The sequence below is a fragment of the Myodes glareolus genome, chromosome 7 (genome assembly GCF_982192425.1).
Source record: "Myodes glareolus chromosome 7, mMyoGla1.1, whole genome shotgun sequence".
In the NCBI taxonomy this organism is placed as follows: Eukaryota; Metazoa; Chordata; class Mammalia; order Rodentia; family Cricetidae; genus Myodes; species Myodes glareolus.
In genome coordinates this window covers 101406663-101426611 of record NC_142032.1, presented here as the reverse complement: position 1 = coordinate 101426611, position 19949 = coordinate 101406663, and the positions used below count along the sequence as shown (strand labels likewise).

Genomic DNA, 19949 nt, shown 5'->3' with positions numbered 1-19949 from the left:
TAACCATCAGAGACACTCTTTTTTTCAGAGAAACATAGGAAGAATACAATTAGAAATGGTCATGAATCAGTTTAAAATACCTTAGAAAATTCATCTGATAATTTTATATTTGATAGAGACATCTGATTCTTCTTACCATAACTTTTAAGTGAGACATAGACACATCTACCTATATAGTTTTGTCTATCATATGAGAAATAAGCTTGCTAAAAGTGCATAAAATTAAAGTAATTCACTGTGGAATGTGTTCCCATCTAGATATTTAGTAAACATCTGTTTATTTGATAACATAATTTGAAAGCTGCAAGACACTAAAAACATTTGGAAACTATTTGAGTCATGTAAATTAAGTCACTAATTTTAGCCATGATCTCAGGTAATTTCCTGTTATCTGCTTTTATTGTGCATACATGTTAGGCAAACTTTACAATCCCAAAGTAGTTAAGTACAAAGGATTTGTTTGGGTATGAAGCTTGGGTGATTATTTAATATTAGGCAATAGTTAGTATTAAGTAACCCCTTTACTCCTCTTATATTCATGCATTCACTTTAGGCTGAATTGCTAGTGCTATGTACAAAATGTCTTACTCAATTTGTATAGGCCTTTATTTATTTCTAAGTAAAAAGGAATAGAATTCATTTATTGTATTTGAATTAATTTTGTAATGATGGCTAGAGGTAGACAATATTACTCATGTATACCACACATAAATACATATATATATATTTATATAGACACAGAAGGAAATTTTATACATTTTTATATTGAGTAAAAATTGTAATAAAAAACTTACTAGTTTATAAAAAAGTTGTATCTTTAATTTATTATACTTTATTCTTGAATTCAAATTATATTTTTGAGGAAATGGGACAAAATGAGTTTACTGACTTTTAAAAGAGTAAAATATAGATTTTAAGTTTTATAAAATTGATATATAATTTTGAGATAGGGTTTTAAGTAACCTAGCCTGACTTTAAAGACACTGTAGAGACAGGATGATGATGAACTCTTGATTTTTCTTCTCCTGAGTGCTGAGATTAGAGAGTGTACCATCATGCTTGACTGTAATGATACTGTTTAATCAAGCTTGTAGAGATACTTTTAAGGTTTTTGTCTCTATGCATAATCAAATGGAGATTTGAACTACCTTTTAGGTGATGTTTGAGAAGATATCTGTTTGATTGCTTACAAAGCTAATGTGGATAAGTACTCAGTTTCAATTAGCTGGTGTCTTTAATGATCAGATGGGCATTTTTGTTTTGGTTGTAGAGAGGCATGAGCCTCTTGTGGGTTCCGGAGAGCTTAGTGTTATAATATTCCAGTAGTGACAGCTGATGGGCCAAGGTGGGGAGGAAAATGTGTCAGAGATGGACAAAGGGGAGGATGGAGTCAGATCAGGAGTAGCACAGGGAAGGACTAAAGGGAACTGAAGGGAAATTTATAGCTAAAGGAGGAAGGAAGAACAGACAAGTGGGAAGGAGTGTCACAAGGGTGACAGTGTAGGTAGTGGTGAGATTCCCTAAGGAGGCCACTGAAGGTTCAGATTATTTCCCACAAATGTATGAAAATGACAAGGGTCAGCAGAGTTCATGAGCCACATTGCGAACAAAGGGTCAAAAAGATGTGTAAACAAAGCCTATCCAGACTGCCCTGGGATGATAAGGGTCAGTTGAAGAGCAAGGAAATCCTCACAAGGGGAAACTAACTAATCCTATCATCAAAGTTGGAGGACTAAAATTGTACAATGTAAAGATGAGAACGGAAGTGGAAAGTGGAGGCATAGTTGGGAAGAGGGTTTAAGTGAGGCCGAGCAATCTGCTCAAGCGTCTTCTCCATTGTGTGTAAAGGTCATAGAGATCTGAAGACAGACAGCTGCCTGTCCAGAGCTTGGACCAGATGATTATATTTGATGTTCAGAAAGGAAGTGTTTAAGAAATTAAAACAAGTGACTAAAAATAACTTCTCCTGTCAAAGAATTTATTCTTAATGTTTGCTTTAGTGATTTCATATGTAAATTTGTTATTTTCCAATTAATTTTGGTTTATGAGCTGTATAGTTAAATTTTTAATTCCCAAGACAGTATCTTGAGAATGACTAGTTTAAATGAAGAGACTATCTTCATCATGTTTTATCACCAACCCATATTTCTTACGAATGTATATTGTTAGTTTTCAAATAAACATATTAAATATTCCTTTAAGGATGAAAACTTTTGGGATACCATAGTTAAGACAGATAATTCTATTTTGGTAAAAGTAGAAATAAATTTTATGCTTACATTAATGTCTCAGTCTTAAATATTAAATCAAGAAATTTACAAGGTTGATTCTTTGATACTGGTAAAGACGTGGAAAGATGATTCTGAAAAGTTAACATACAGAGTGAATCATTACTGATTCATTCTTCTTGGTTTTCTGATTTAATTTTCATGAGATTAAACATATTTGTCATTTTTGTTTTTGACACAGTTTCTCTAGTATCACATTTCTTATCTGTTGGCTCTTCACACAGTATATAATGGGATTCATCACTGGAGGCACAAGCAGGAAAATGTCAGCCATGAGGATCTTGGTTATAGGAGGACTGTGTTTGGCAAAACGGGAGACAACAGAGAGGGAGATGACAGGGACATAGAAGATGAGCACAGCAGAGATGTGGGAGACACAGGTGCTGAGGACCTTGAGCCTTTCCCTTTGGGATGCAATGCCCAATACTGCTCTCAGGATCAGAGCGTAGGACAAGAAAATACATGTTATGTCCAGGATACCCGAGAGAGCCACAAATAAACCATAGATGGCATTAAACTTGTTGTCTGAGCAGGCCAGCTTCATCACATCCTGGTGGAGGCAGTAGGAATGTGACAACAGATTCTTCTTGCAGTATCTTAGACGCTTTAGAGTTACAGGAAGCGGCAGGATCAACAAAACATTCTTGAGAGCAAAAGCAAGCCCGATTTGCAGAACCCTGGCACTTGTAAGGATGGAAGTGTATCTCAGAGGGTTACAGATGGCAACAAAGCGGTCAAAGGACATAATGAGAAGTACAGATGACTCCATAGCTGAGAATTCATGAATGAAAAACTCCTGGGCAAAACACACATTGGGAGAAATTTCTGGAGAACTGAACAAAAAAACCTTAAGCATGGTAGGGAGGGAGGAAATGGATAGTCCTAGGTCAGAGAGAGCTAACATGGAGAGGAAATAATACATGGGTTCATGCAGTGAAGGCTCTGATCTTATAAAAAAGAGGATAGTGCAGTTGCCGAGGATGGCTGCAGTGTACAGGAGGCATATGGGGATGGAGATCCAAATGTGTGCAGATTCCATCCCTGGGAACCCAACCAAGTAGAAAGCAGGAATTTCAGTAACAGAGACGTTGAGAATAGACATGCTAACATGGCATGTGTAGGAATCAAGACGAGCAACTCCAAAGATGTGTGTTGTGGTGCTGAGTATAGAATAACTTAAATGCCTGACTTTGTCGTATTGAAACCTTTAAGGTGCTGTTAAACCAAGAGATAAAGGAAGATGTCCTTAGAAATGTATGCAACATGAAGGGAAAAAGTTCAGAAAAACTATAGGAGTATGTATCAGTATCCAAATATGCAGTACGTATCAGTATCTACATGAACATAGCAGAACAAGTCAGTTGACAAATCTTAATGATCACTACATGAAGGAACGCTCTTAAGTTTTTTTCTGATTTAAGTCCATTTTTCCCCTCTATTCTTTTCTCTTATACATCATTGCTTTCTGAGACAGATAGATTCTCGAGTGATTCTGTGCTTATTGTTGTTTATTACACACATACAGGTTACAAACCAATCTTCCAACAGGCATGTCTCAATTGATTCATTGGGTACTTGTGTTCCTTTGCTGTTGTTATTGGGTACTAGTAGCCTGGGTTAGCACAGTCTCTTCACCATTGCTATGCTGCCCTTCAATGTGCAGTGCTTAGTTGGAGATGTATATCTCAATGAATTCTTTTTGATGTTGAACATTTTCAATGATTGGTCTTGTGTTCTTCAACTTTTAATATTGTCAGTCACCACATTAAGCACGCTTTTAGAATGCCTTCTTCATTGAATTTTATTAGACATTTCATTTTAATTACTAATTATATTTTTTCTTTTTAAGGAGTATGTATTTCTGTATATTAACTATATAAAACATTTAGTTTCATTGTAATATTACAATGCACATTTGTAACTTCTCATTTATTCATGTTGAATTTTTTGTTACATTTTGAAGTTTATTTTTAAATGTGTGTTATTATAATATAGTTACAACATATCTTTATTCCCTTTCTTCCCTTCAAACACTTTCTTATTTCAAAATTCATGGCTTTTATTTCACTAATTATATATATATGTATATATATATGTGTATATATATATATGTGTGTATATATATATATACACATATATATACATTTGGATGGTTTGTCATATTTACTAATTCTTTTAAAATTTGTGCTTGATTTCTAATTTATCATAGCTATTAAGCAATATAATTACTCTTGTTTTCCTTTAAAAGTGAATTATTTTTAAGTCACCATGCTATTTTGTTTACATTTACCAATCTATTTATTATTTTCCGTTCAATTTGTTGTCATCCTCTCATGTTATTTATAATTTTAATATTTATTGTTAGATAATAGTCATATACATTTATGGGACAATATGATATTTTGGTGTACATATACAATGTGAAATTATTGTTTCTTCAAAGAAATTATATAGCTGAAAAATTTCGTTGTTGTAATTAATGCTTTGTGTCTCCCTTATTCAATGACCCAGATCTATTAATTATCTTAGTACTTACGTCTGTTGTGTGGCTGGTGTACTCCAATTACCAAGACATGCTTCTGATGCCGATATGAAAAAAGAAAAATGTTAGTGGAAAGCTGAAGATGTGTTGCAAAAGGAGCCTGTAAGGGGTGTTTTCTGCTTACTTGCTTCATAGGGCTAAGTAGAATTACTTGAAATTTTGGTTTGTAATTGTTGTTTTTATTTGTTTATTCAGGATAGATCCCTCCAAGGTTGTTTAATGCTAATTTTGTTGAGGTAAATGAAATATATCCAGGGATGTAGTTTTTTTTTTTTTTAACTCTTAGAGTCCCTGTCCCACCACGCTCATCTACAGACAGGCCAGGTCTCACTCCTTCAGTTCCCACCCCCCCGAATGTACCTGTCTTTCCTGCTGAAAAAGAGATCTTGTTCCTTGTCCAATGCCTTTTAGTTGTTCTCCAGAAACGGTACTGCCAAAGTTAATAGTTAACCTAGTTAGTCTTGGTATTCTTTGGGGCACGCGTTGACTGACTTGCAAGGTCTTAATTTTCTAACCGTTAGGTCTTTTAATGCTGCTTGAGGTCTGGTTTTAAATTCTTCTACAACAAACCCAACTAGAATCTTTTAGTTTATATCAACTCTCTTACTACAATAAAAGTACATGTTTAATAGCCAATCTAGAAATACAGTGCAAGAACATTTTTACTTGTCGTTATCAACATCCTTATATTCTAATGACAAAATCCCCATTTCTGCTTACTTGGTCCATATGGCTAAAATTCACAGTTAAAATTCTGAATTTCATTAGAATATGTTTTATGTTTCCAGAACGTCTATTTATTTTGCTGTAAAAAGCATACATTTTAGAAATTTTATTGGAAGCTAGAATGCTACTAGCTCTACCTTACTTCAGAAGAGCTTTCAGCATTAACTCTTGCTCGCGGAGTTGTAGGGAAAACAGCTACAGTAAGAGACAGAGAAGGTTTTCAGAGTGGGGTTAGCCTGAAGTGCAGCATTAAATTGAAGTTAAACATGAGATCTACTACATTCTTTATACTAATAGTGAAATGATGTTAACGAAGTCAATTCTGTATCATGGGAAGTTTTTCAAATCTTTTGTATACTCGCTTCTATATGGAAGTGAGGATTAAATGGTAACACTTATAGTTGGATAAGGGTAAGCTGCTCTTCTTGGCACTCCTGACTGATGAGGTCTGCAAAAGGAACATTATGGTTTTCAGGCACTTACCAAAGTGTGAACCACCTGGCCTGCACTTCAAGACTAAACAGTGTTGAGCCATGATACAGTTACAGCAGTCTTGATGTCAGTCACATTCTGAAAGGCTGATTATATCTCTTTCTCTCTGACGCCCTTTAGTAGATTTAAGGCCCTAGGGATGATGTTACCCTACTCTATACTCAGAGGGAATGAAATGCTCATCAGCCCCTCATACAGTTAAAAGTCCATTGAAGAAAGGTTTGGTTCATTTCCCAGTGTGAATGTGATTTTAATGCTTATGATTAAATATCTGTGAAGCCACCTCTACCTCATTGAACAAAATTATTTATTTATTTTTGTCTTTACTTTCAGATGCTTCTAGAGAGCTGGCCACAGATAGTTTTGTTTGTGTGACTATAACTGAGAGCATTCATTTTTGCTTCTTTATGATTAATGTAACTTTCTCTTTAAAGTACCAAATACTGGCTTTCTTTAAATCATAAAGGGCCCTCAAATTTCTTTTTGGAGACCAGTCAATATACAACATTGCCCAATTATATTTTATATGTTTACAGGAGTGTATTAAAAATCTTATGTATGTGTATGTGGGTGTGCACTTCTCTCTTTCTCTTTCTCTCTCTCTCTTTGTGTGTGTGTTTGTGTGTGTGTGTGTGTGTGTATGTGTGTGTCCACTGAAACTGGAAGAGGGACTCATCGCCTCTAGAGCTGGAATAACTGGTGGCCTTGTGAGCTTCCCCGCTTGGATGCTGTGAGCCAAACTCTAGTTCTCCGGTATAGCAGCTATTGCTCTTAATCACTGAGCCATCTTTCTAGCCTTCATTTAAAAAATACTTCCTAAATTTTGTGTTCAGGGAAGTGTTATACAGATTTAATAAATTAACCTTTTATTATGACTTGATTATCAGAGAATTTTTCCTGTGATATCTTGGTAATGATATTCTTATTCCAGTTTTGACTCCCTGTAAATTGAACAGTGGAATTACTGAGTGCAGAAGCTGATTGAGAGTGTTCTTTGAAGTTAAGAGTCTATGAGAGTAAGAAAGAAACAGCTACCTGACAATCTGAATTCACTCAGTTACAACAAAGTCACAGTCAATGCTGCAGAGCACTTTGGTGTTAATAAGACCCTCCTTCAGCATAGTCTGGAAGTGAAGAAAGGCCCTGAGAATTTTTCATGACCATTGACAAATCATTGCACTTGTTTCTCCTTCAGAAAAGGCATTTAGTCTTGGTTTTTGTGGTGCAGTGTAGATAAACGAAGCCCTCATCAATGTTTTGAGTAAGACCTGTCTCCTATAATCCCCACTGGAGAAGTGATGCTAACCTGGCATGCCAGGGCAATAGATGGGTGATACATTGCTATTCACCACCTAGTGCATGGGCCAGTGATAAATTACAGCAAGCTTCTCCAGGCTTCACACACAAGGTCCCTGCAGTGAGGGTGACAGGAGGACTGTTAGCACAGCATTCTACACTGCTGTGTGCTTCAGTTGTCCTGACTTTATCACTGCCACCTGAATCTTCTCGGAATTTTACACAGCCCTTAAACAGCATTTTGCTTTGCCATCATACACTTTACAAACTGAGGCTTTGCCTTTGTCCATTACTGACAATACTGAGTAAGAGCATTCAAGCATTAGGACATAAGATTTCTGTAGCAACAACATATCCGGACTCATCTGCATTGTCAGAATTAGTATCACTGACTTTAATGGAATCTAGGTTTAGAAACATTTAACTATTTTTTTTTTTGGTTTGTTTGCTGACATATCAGAAAGACACAATTCGACCTCTACCTCAAAGTTTAAAGGGATATTTGACCTCTGGTGAAATTTTTACATCCCTGCAACTAGAACCTCTAAACACATAGTGGCAGGAAAAATTGGAATGAAAACATATATCCCACACATGGTAGATGGAGGTGAAGCTTAGCAAGGACAGCAGGGGTTCCATCACAGAGTAGTAGTTTTATTAAGTTGTACCCTGGAAAATATCATATCATTCTTTCAGGAAGCATCACTGAGGCAATGATTCTGTTTTAACATCACATCCGATCGCCCTGTCACACCAGAGGCATCTAGGTCCCAGTTACTAAGCTCTAGGACTCTGGTCATGCTACACAGCTTCCTGGGAGGACTGGAAACAATGGGAACAGCAAAGATTTCTAATGAGCTTAAATTTTTATCTGATAAATTTTGGCTTCAGATTAATACATAATTTCCAAATTTAAAGATTATTCTAACCATACTTCTATTTTTTACTGTGCATTCATGTAAAATGGTATGCTCAGCATTAATGATTATGAAATAAAATACTCACCAACTATGAAAAATATTGAGTAGTTTCCATGTCTTGCAGCATCAGTCGCTCAAGCATTAATTATTTATATAAATAATGAGCTCTTTACGTGTAAGCTTTCTTTCATTTTTAATGCACAGCAAACTTGTTTATACATATAATTTTAAAGGGAAATTTCCTTATGTTTTACTCATCAGTAAATTTCTAATTTTTATACTTATTTTATATTCCTATACACACAGCATCACATTAAGGCTTCTCAGGTTAAATGCAGTTTCAAGTAGAAGCTTTGAAGGCTTCCTGTTCTAGGTAAGAGCAAGCGAAAACTTGTAGCATCCATCAATTATACTTTCTTTGCTGGAACTTAGATGCCCTGTTGAGATTTGATGCTATGTGAGCTTCAGTCATGCTTCATGGATAGGTAAGTGACAGTTAGGTATGAGTAACTTACAATTGCACAGCATGCATGAAAGCCTGTGTGGATTTGTGAATGCACACATTCCCACTTCATTTCAGAGACTAGAAATAGTTGATAGCTAATAAAGCTAATATTTCTATTATCAGAGAGACTGAATTGTAGACATAGGTAAATGTCTACAATAGACAAAACAAGTTTATTCTGCCAAGACCAGGGTCTCAGGAAGGAAAATTTGGGCTTCTGATACATGAGAGAAAAATCCTAATGGAAGGCTTTTCGTCTTCCCAAACTCAGTAGTAGGAGTTGGTCCTTATTTTCTTTTCCTCAGTCCTGGGAAATGATGCCTATTTCACAGTCTATCAAGTCAATCTATGTCCTTCTTAGGATTTCTTTCCTAAGTACTTCATGTTACAATCACTACAATTAGACATAACTGTAGTGGTTAATAGACACACAATTAGTCAAGGTACTGGGAATAAGTGTTCATATGGTTCTCAGAGAAGAATAAGTTATTTTTTCTCATATATTCTCCTTCTGTGGGCTCAGACAACATCAAGGAAGAGGAGGGCAAGAGTAAGTCTGTCTTTAAGACCTTTGTACTCATGTGCTTATGTGAGCTGTGGTTGTCGCTCCAAGATCTGTACAAGATTCAGTAGGAATTCTAGCAAGGAGGAAGATGGGCTCATTAGCTTCTATTCCTAGTTGAAGAGCTATTAACTTTTGAAGGCTGCTACAGATGAACAGTTTTCTCCAGGGGTGTGTGCCTTGATAGTCTGACAACACTCCAAACCTGTGTGCATATACACAGCACTAATTAGACTCAGAGGGTAATAAATAAAAGTTAAAAAAAAAACAAAGAAACAATGATGCTGGTAGGGTATGTGGGTAGACTTGGGAGAATTTGGATTGGTGGGAATTAGAAATGAATCGGATAAAAAATGTTGTGGACATGAACAAAATTCTCAAAATATTTAAACACACACATACATTTTATATATTATATTAAAAACAGAATGGACATAAAAACCTTTACTTATTATGGAAAAGGACGATATCTTGATACTACTTTGGATAGTAAAATGTCATGAGGATATCAAATAAATACTAAAATGAATATAAAAACATATATTCCTAGACAACAGGAAGTTAAAAAGAACCAAGGCCATAAGCTGACAATCCAAATAGTCCTAGACATGTTTAAACTACAGTTTTAAATATGTCTTTCTATAAATAGTTTGAAAACTGACAAAAAGGAAACCTGGTTTATGAGTAATGATTAAATATAAAACTTAGAGTGAAAATATTTCAGATAGTTGTTTAATAAAGAAGTCACAAAATATGTGTAAAATATCGTGAGTTGGAGATAGAAATGACTCCTAAGTTATTTTGAGCTCAACGTGATTTAAAACAGAACATAGCAAGCTAGTGGTGCATTTTGAATGAGAAAAGCTCTCTGTGGTTCCCATGTTTAAACATTTTATCTCTAGCTGATAGTGTTGCTTGGGAGAATTGTAGAACTTTTAGGGGGTGGAGCCTTGTTAGGGGAGTAGGTCACTGTGGGTGAACCTTGAGGTTCTGCAGTTTGGCTCCACTTTTCCATCACTCTGTGTTCCGACTGTGTGTGAGATGTACTTTGTTACCCAACCTCTCCTGTCATCACGTTTCTGCCTGCCATGATGGACTGTAGCTCCTTTTAAACTGTGAGCCAAAGGGAATCCTCCTTTTATCAAGTAGGTTTGTTTGTCAGAGCAACGAGACAAAGGACTAATATGCACAGAAGGAAAGAAACATCTCAGGCCAGTCTCTTGCTCACTAACTGAATAACAAAGGGAATCACCATGATCGTATAACCGTGAATCCCAACAGTTAGAAAGTAGGCTTATGAAATTTGGCATCTGATCTTTTAGACTATTTTATTATGAACAGAGGAAGGGGACATATCTTCTGATTGATGAAGTTATGAAAAGCCTAGGGAACATATTTTATAATAAAATATTGAAATTTTTTATAGTATATAGAGGAAAAAGTAATGTTTTGTATTGTTTTACATTACATTGCACTGAAGATCTTAGCTAATTCAATAAGAAAAAATATAATAAACGATACAAGACAGAAATCAGGACAACATGAAGCTGGCATTATCTGGGGGATTTGAGTCACTTAAGAGAGCCTACCAATTGGTTGTGTAGTACCAAAGGATGGGCCCTCAAAGCATACACACAAGTAACATTTTATGTCTGATAAGATTATATTTAGAAATTATATATTTATATATTCCTAATATGTATATAGTATATACTCCTAACACACACACACATACACACACACACACACACACACACACACACACACACACACTACATGTTCCTGAAATGACAGTGAAATAAAAGGCCATAAATTTGAAGGAAGGAGAACTTGGAGGGGTATGTGGGAAGATGTGGAAGTAGAAAAAGAAAGAGAGAAATGTAATTATAGCCTCAAAAATAAAGGTGGGTTGGGCAAATAAGAACAGACATGAAGAAATCCAAAGAATCATTATATCATCCTTTCAAAACTTGTATTCTACATTATTGGGAAATCTGAAAGAAATTAATAGATACCATTTAATAAGTTAAATTAATACCAGCTAAGCAATTTAAATTAAGGAAATAAAAAGTCATTAAAAGTCACACAACTGATAGAAAACAAACAAACAACAACAACAACAAAACAATGACCAGAGGGTTTAAGCTCAGAATTTCACCAGATTTTCAAAAAAGACCTAATACTCCTCAAATTATTCCATGAAAAAGAAACAAATGAACAATGTCAAATTCATTTTATGAGGCCACAATCACTCTGACACCCAAATCACATAATGATTAAAGAAAGAAAGAGAATCACAGACCAATTTTCATTACAAACATGGATGTGAAAATACTCAATAAAATACTTGCAAACTGAATCCAAAGACAAACTAAAAAGATTATTCACCATGACCAAGCAGGCTTCAGTCCAGAGATGCAGGAATGGTTCAACATATGAAAATAGTCAATATAATTCATGATATAAAAAACTGAAATAGAAAAAAATACCAAAACCACAATCTCATTAGATACTAAAAAGGCCTATGTCATAATCCAACATCTTTTCATAATAATGTCCTAGAAACTACAGGGATGAAAATAACATACTTCAACATACTAAAAGCAATTCAGAGCAAGCCTACAATCAACATCAAAATTAAAAGAAGAGAAATTCAAAGCAACTCCCCTAAAATCAGGAACAATATAAGAATGTCCACTTTCTCCATTTCTATTCAATAAAGTACTTGAAGTTCTAGCTAATGTAATAAGACAACAAAAGGATATCAAGGAATACATATTGGAAATGAAGGAGTCAAAGTATTGCTATCCACAGAAAATATGATAGTATACGTAAGTAACCTCTAAAATTATACCAGGGAACTCCTATGGCTGATGAACACCTTTAGTGAAATGGCTGGATACAAGGTAGAATAATAGACCACCTATATACAAATGACAAATTTACTAAGAAAAAAATCAGGGGAATAGCACCATTCATAAAAGCCACAAAGAAATAACATTATTTTGAGTAACCCTAACCAAACAAAATCAAATGAAAGACATGTATGTATGATTAAAATAAAAACCTTCAATCCCTTGAAGAAAGAGATTTAGGATGTTAGGAAAGATCTTCATGCTCATGGATGGTAGAATTAACATAATAAACATGACCATCTTATAAGTAACAATCTACAGATTCAATGCAATTCCCATCAAAATTCTAACACCATCCTTTACAGACCTTTAAAGGACAATACTCAAATTCATATGGGGAAAAACCCAGGAAGGTTAAAACAATTCAGAACAATAAAAGAACTTCCAGAGGGATCATCATTGCTGATTTCAAGCTGTACTACAGAGCTATAACAACAACAACAACAACAACAATAATAATAAGCCCTGCTGTGGGCACTCTTTCTGCTCCTTCAGCCAAGAGCCTTTAAGATACCAGCCCACTTGGGCATGTTCTTTTATACTATAAATGCAGTTGTAAAGCCTGTGCTCACTTTCTTGTTTCTGGCTCTCACTTCCAGCTACCAAACTCTGTCCCTGTTCCCTGTTCATGCAGAGAACTGTGATCTAGTACAGTGATCTGTAAGTCTCCCTTAAATAAACAACCCTTTATTATGTGTAATTCTGAACTAGTGTGGGATTATTTTGTAACTTCCACCATCATCTGATGCTCAAACATGGGGACCAGTTCACACTTTCTGGGATCACCAGCCATGTGGCCCATTAGGCACTGACTCTCTTGCCCTTGGCTTTAGTCATCCCTGAGACACAACAGGCTGCTACTCAGTGCCCCCAGCTTGCAACTCACACACTGCCTCTCTGTGTTACATACCAGCCCACACACTGCTGCCTGTGATCCCAGCAGTGTACACAATCCATAACTTACACTGATGAAAACCTTTTTTTTTTCTCCTGAGCTCCAACTCTTGGACTTGTTTGATCACCTTAATAACTGTTCTTAATTTGTTAAACAAAGCATATTTTTCAATACCTAAGTAAGCTACATGTGCTATTTGCTGCTGCTAGTGTTTCTTGGCCATGAGGCTGCAACTGCAACACCTGCTGACTGATTATTACACTTACTCCAATTCATTGTAACTACTTTACGACAGGTAAGATCTGAAAAACTACAAAAAATGACTAATAACATCCAGGAGTTTACTAATTATTTTGGTTATACCATGGAAGGTATTGTGCAAGATTTATGCTATTTTCCTTCCCTTTATTTGATTCTAGAAATTAGCTTTGTTTTTAATATTATCTCATTTAAAAAGTGGTTCATTACTGTGGAGATTCAGCATCAATTTGACAAAATTATCTGAAAGAATTTGTATGGTTGAATCTATTGGAATCTGTTGAAAAGTTATGATATGTCCAAGGATGGCACATTATCTTTACTGGGCAAGTTTCATACCTTAGAATAGAGTACTGGACAAGAGATTCAGACTTTTAAAAAGGCAGTAGTAAAAAGATTTGAAAAAATTGAGAAATTTATTGAAATTGATGAGTAAGGACAGAAGGTACAAGGACAGGATTTAGCATCATCAGTACATGCCAGACCCTGGGATGACTTGCACAGAGTTTCAACTGCATATCCAGTAATTTCCACAGAAAGACCATCTATCACAAAGTGCCCTAAGGTATTCAAAAAATATACTTGGGAAGCAATACATATGAGCAATCTAAAAGAAATAAAGCAAGCAATAGTTTCTTATGAGCTACAGTCACCTTTTGTCAGGAAAATGGTGAAAATGTGGGCTTCACTCACTATGGCTACCCCACATGATTGGCTTCAGTTAATCTCAGTGGTCCTAGGAAATGAAACTCAGCTGCTTTGGAAGTATTATTTGAGAGAAGAGGCAGAAAACTTAGAGCAACAGGGGAAAGCAAAAGGATTTGAGACTTCCCAAGATCAAATTCTTGGTGAGGGTCATTACTGTGATCCTCAGGAACAGGCTCACTATGATGGCCACATCTTGTCTCTGTGCAGCACAGCAGCCTTAAATGCTTGAAACAGTATTCAGGAACTAGAAAAGATGATTGAGTTATATATTAAGGTTAAACAGGGCCAGAGAGAACCCTTTACTGACTTCTTACAAATATTACCTAAGGCTGTACAATTAGGGGTGACAGACCCTGAAGCTAGATGTGGACTAATTGAATCTTTGGCTTTTGAAAATGACAACTTAGAAAATAAGAAGATCCTTGGGTCTTTAAGGTTAGATCAGCACCCATAGATGAATGGATCTTGCATACAATGAATGTTGAAACATTTGACTAGTACTGAAGCTTTGGTAGGAGAAGTGATTTCTAATGGTACAAGGAGAAACCAAAATGCCAAATGTTTTAATTGTGGAAGAATATGACATCTAATAAGGGATTGTAGACAAGGAATTCCTAGGAATAATGTTTCCTCTAGGAATGACAAGAATAGGGGGGCTCAGCCTTCTGGTATTTGTAGGAGGTGTGGCAAAGACTGACATTGGACTAATTAATGCAGGTTGATACCACCAGGAAACTCCTTGGGGAACTCTTGTTGGCCCCAATGTCAAACAAGGCCAAATCATTCCCAGATACTGTGGAGAACAGATCTCATCAGGGGAATTAAATAATTCAGTACCTACTGTAAAAAAAACATACTGTTCTGTGTGATGGAATAGACCAAGAGGATTAGTCAAAAACTCCAATAGGAAATAGGAAACATATATTTTTGCAGACTTCTATATGATCAAAGCTAAGAGTACATATAAATGATATTGTAAACTGAGGGATTACTAGACACAGGTACGGGTGTGACTATCATTATTCCAGAATCTTGGCATTCAGACTGGCCTCTTCAAGAGGCAAATATTCAATTCCTAAAAATTGGAACCCCATGTTAAGTAAAACAAAGGATGAGGTGGGCTGAATGCATAGGTCCAGAAGGACAGAAAGGAAGGCTGAAGCCATATGTAGCTAATATTGGAGTGTATCTATGGGATTGTAACTTATTGCAGCAATGGAATACCCAGGTTAACATTTCTGCAGTCCCTAAAACTCATGTTTCTGGGAATAATATTATAAAATATAAACAAAGGTCACCAGCCTTCAGGCTGTAGAAGAACACAAAGCAACTAGCAAACCTGCAGAGGTACTAATAGCCTTGCCTTTAAAATGGTTAACTGAGAAATCTATATGGGTAAAACAATGGCCTTTAATGAAAGACAAATTTCAGATGTTAGAAGAGCTGGTACAGGAGCAATTAGGTGCTCAGTATATTGAAGAATTATCTAGCCCTTGAAATTCTCCTGTATTTTTTGTTAAAAAGAAATCTGGAAAATGGAGAATGGTGACAGATTTAAGAGCTGTCAGCAAGGTAATTCAACCTATGGGCACTCTACAGTCTGGAATTCCTCTGCCTTCTCTATTACCAAAAGAATGGCCTCTTATAGTTATTTATTTAAAGGATGATTTCGTCACTATACCTTTACAAGAAAAATTTGCTTTCATAGTGCCTACTTATAATAATTCTCAACCTACTAAGAGGCACCAGTGGGCCATATTCCCACAGGGAATGCTCAATAGCCACACCCTGTGCTAATACTTTGTAAGTCAGCAATCGGAAATAATATTCATGCAATTTCCTAAGTCAATAATTTACCATTACTTGGACGACATTTTGTTATCTAACTCAAATGCAGATACTTTAGAAAGAATGTTTGAAAAAATATAAAAAGTTCTACCTAAATGGGGATTACAAATTGCTCCAGAGAAAATACAAGAGGAGATTCTGTCAATTACCTAGGTTACAAAGTAGGTTTACAGAAAATTAGAATTCAAAAGGCACAAATTAGGAGAGACTGATTGTAGACTCTTGATGACTTTCAAAGTTTTTTATGAGATATTTCCAGTCTATGACTGGCTGTTGGGATAACACCTGACATTTAAACAAAACCTTAGATGGTGACAAAGACTTAAATAGTCCCAGAGAATTAACAGCTGAAGCAAAAAGAGAATTGATGGTCACTAAAGAGAAATTACAGGCGGCACATATGGATAGGGTAAATACAAATGTTTTAAATTATTTTTTATTTATTTTTATTTTTTATTTTTTTAATTTTTATTTTTTTTATTAATTTATAAAAGTTTCCACTTCCGCCCCTCCTCCCAATACCCTCCCATTCCCCCCACTCACTCTCCTCCTCCCTCTCCAGCCCTAAGAGCAGTCAGTGTTTCCTGCCCTGTGGGAAGTTCAAGTGCCTCCCCCCTCCCTCCAGGTCTAGGAAGGTGAGCATTCAAACTGACTAGAATCCCAAAAATCCAGAACATGCAGAGGAAGCAAGTCCCAGTGCCATTATCAATGGCTTCTCAGAAAGTCCCCATGCCAGTCACATTCAGAGAATCGGGTTTGATCACATGCTCGTTCAGTCCCAGTCTAGCTGGCCTTGGTGAACTCTCATTAGATCAGTCCCCTTGTATCAGTGGGTGAACGCACTCCTCACAGTCCTGCCTTTCTTGTTCATGTTCTCCCTCCTTCTGCTCCTCATTTGGACCTTGGGGGCTCAGTCCAGTGCTCCAATGTGGGTCTCTGTCTCTATCTCCATTCATCATCGGGTGAAGGTTCCCTCTGATCCTGCCTTCCTTGTTCACGTTCTCCCTCCTTCTGCTTCTCATTTGGACCTAGGGAGTTAAGTCCAGTGTTCCAATGTGTGTCTCTGTCTCTATCTCCATTCATCGCCAGATGAAGGTTCTATGGTGATATGCAAAATATTCATCAGTGTGGTTATCGGCCAAGGCCAGTTCAGGCACCCTCTCCTCTGTTGTCCAGGGAACAATCTGGGGATCTCTCCTTGGATCTGGGAACCCCTGTAGAATCAAGTCTCTTGTAAACACTAAAATGGCTCCCTTAGTTGAAATATATACTTCCCGGTTCCCATATTTATCCTTACTTCCTCCGCCATCCCAATCCCCCAAGCTTTCCCCAATCCCCTACTCCCTTCTCTCTAGCCTTCTCCCCTTCCATCCACTCCCGCCCCTGTGCACCCGATGTTGCCTGGCACTTTTGTCTACTTCCAATATCCAGGAGGAAAACTACATGATTTTCTTCAGGTTCACCTTCTTATTTAGCTTCTCTAGGATCACGAATAATAGGCGCAAAGACCATTAATTATGGCTAGAATCCACATATGAGTGAGTACATACCATATTCCTCTATTTGGGTCTGGGTTATCTCACTCAGTGAAGCGTTTTCTATTTCCATCCATTTGCATGCAAAATTCAAGATGTCATTGTTTTTTACCGCTGAGTAAAACTCTAATGTATATATGTTCCACACCTTCTTTAACCATTCTTCTATTGAGGGGCACCTAGGTTGTTTCCATGTTCTGGCTATTACAAATAGTGCTGCTATGAACATAGTTGAACAAATGCTTTTGTGGTATGATAGGGCATCTCTTGGGTATATTCCCAAGAGTGGAATTGCTGGGTCTTGAGGAAGGTTGACTCCCAGTTTCCTGAGAAACTGACACACTGATTTCCACAGTGGCTGCACAAGTTTGCTTTCCCACCAACAACGGATGAGAGTTCCCCTCACTCCACATCCTCTCCAGCATAGGCTATCATTGGTGTTTTTTAGTTTAGCTAATTTGACCAGTGTAAAATGGTATCTCATTGTAAGAGTCTGCACTTCCCAATGGATACCCACACCCGGTTCAGGCTGTGCACTTTCCCAAACTCGAGCCCACGAGAATGGACGATTGTCCTGAGGGTTGGAAAAGAGACACACACAAAAGAGACCTTTGCTCATTTACCAGAGTAAATGGCAACTTTATTAAACTCAAGTCGGGTATATATACCAGTGGGCTAGAAGGATCGAAACTGCAAGGCCTCCTCCCATCCAGGAGCAGGAGGAGAAGATTAAAGCTTCCCGGCCCCTCGGGCAGGGTCAGCTAGGGAGCCAGGCTATGGGCCCATTGCTAAGACCTTGAATACAAGTGGAATCACCATAACAAAGAGAACCAGGTTCTTGCTAAGTTATCCCCTCAAGCCAGAGCTAGTGCAGAGTCTCCAGGGAGCCGGAGGTCACATGGCCCTGCGAATCGCCAGGAGAGAAGGGAAAAACCTTGGCAGCTACAAGTTTCCCTTTTTATATAAAATATGATGACTAGCACCTTGTCTTAGGTGGTGATGGCCAGGCAGATTCTTTACCCATCGTGGAAAAATTATTCCAGGTCAAAATACCTTTCTGTCTTAGGTCAGAGTCTCCTCCCATTCAATCCTTACCCATCTTTGGTTACTAGTCATACACAGAATCCAGCCACATTTATGCTAAAAGATACTCCAAGGCAAACGCCTACTAGGGCCAGGCCGTGGTGGACCTGAAGACACTGACCAGGAGAAGACACTCCAGCGTATGCATGCATAAGCATTCCTGGAAGAGACAGTGCTAGCACAATATCTGAAACGTTGGCTCAGAATAGCGCTCTTGCGTAGGGCTACAGCACCGGCAAATGGGACCCCTGGTATAACTAGCCAAACTAAATTAGAGCCAATTAGCAATTTTGTATTCCGGGGTCCGAGAAAAAGCAGCAAAATCTTAACCTGTGACCAGCAGAGGTTAAAATCCACACCCAGTTTTAAAGATTGACTACAACGTCCAATTATGAATTTAGATACTTTGAATAGTATGGTAATTATGTGTATCTGGCAAGGTTTTAGCCTTGAGCACCCAAAGCTGCTATCAGGGCAGGGGAAGTAGCTGTTTTCCCCTCAGGGGGTCAAGCAGCCTTGGCTGAAAGGGACAGATCAGGCAGAGAGGCAGAAAGCTGGGAAAGGGGTAAAATCAGGCGCTGGATCATCTCTCAGGAATCTGCCAACTCCGCTGCCGCCTCTGCCGCCGTGTCCGTGGGATCTCTTGACCTCGCCTCATCCTCAGCTTTCTGAACAGAGGAATCCACGGTCAACAACAGACGTTCAGGGACGGGGTGCTTTGCATCCTGTGAAAACACACAAACCACTCCTCTTCCCCAAATCAGACCTGGTCCGGACCATGTACATCAGTACATGACCTGGACCTTGTCAGACGCTAGTTGAGGCCAATCCTGCCTGCGTGCGCCATTGAAATTGGCTCCCCTCGTCAGTCTCTGGGAGCAATGTGCTTTGCTGTTTAGGATCTAAACTACAACCAAGCAGATCTTGGACATACAGAGATCTGTAGGTCTCTGTCTCCAAGGAGCAAATTCTATTGGCCTCACCATTGCGGCAGACCTTTGTATTAGCTGAGTAGCCAACCTCAAAACATTATTAGAGTCAGCTCCGCCTGGAACTTTTCCAGGGGCAGAAAATAATTATCTGATCCAGTACGTGAGCATTTACATAACTGGACAGAATTATCAAAATTATCTTTATGGGGGCACATTGCCTCCCGCCAACATTAGAGAAATAATTAATAGGATCGACATATCTGGCTACAGATATGGAAATCTTTGTCAGTCATCAATCCGTATAAAAAATATAAGGACTCCATAAATTAGTCCTCCAAATATGCAATAAACCTAAACTGAAAACTCTCAATAGACAAACTTAAAATGACTGAAAGACATTTAAAAAATCCTCAATTATAATATCTTTAATCATTGGAGAAGTGT

General features: G+C 37.4%; 1 protein-coding gene across 1 annotated transcript; it reads right to left on the bottom strand.

The window, feature by feature from the left end:
• Positions 1–2448: 2448 nt before the first annotated feature.
• Positions 2449–3390, bottom strand: LOC125397259 (olfactory receptor 51A4-like). The gene has a single exon (XM_048429542.3). The coding sequence runs from the start codon at positions 3388–3390 to the stop codon at positions 2449–2451; it is 942 nt and encodes a 313-aa protein (XP_048285499.3).
• Between the last annotated feature and the right edge of the window lie 16559 nt (positions 3391–19949).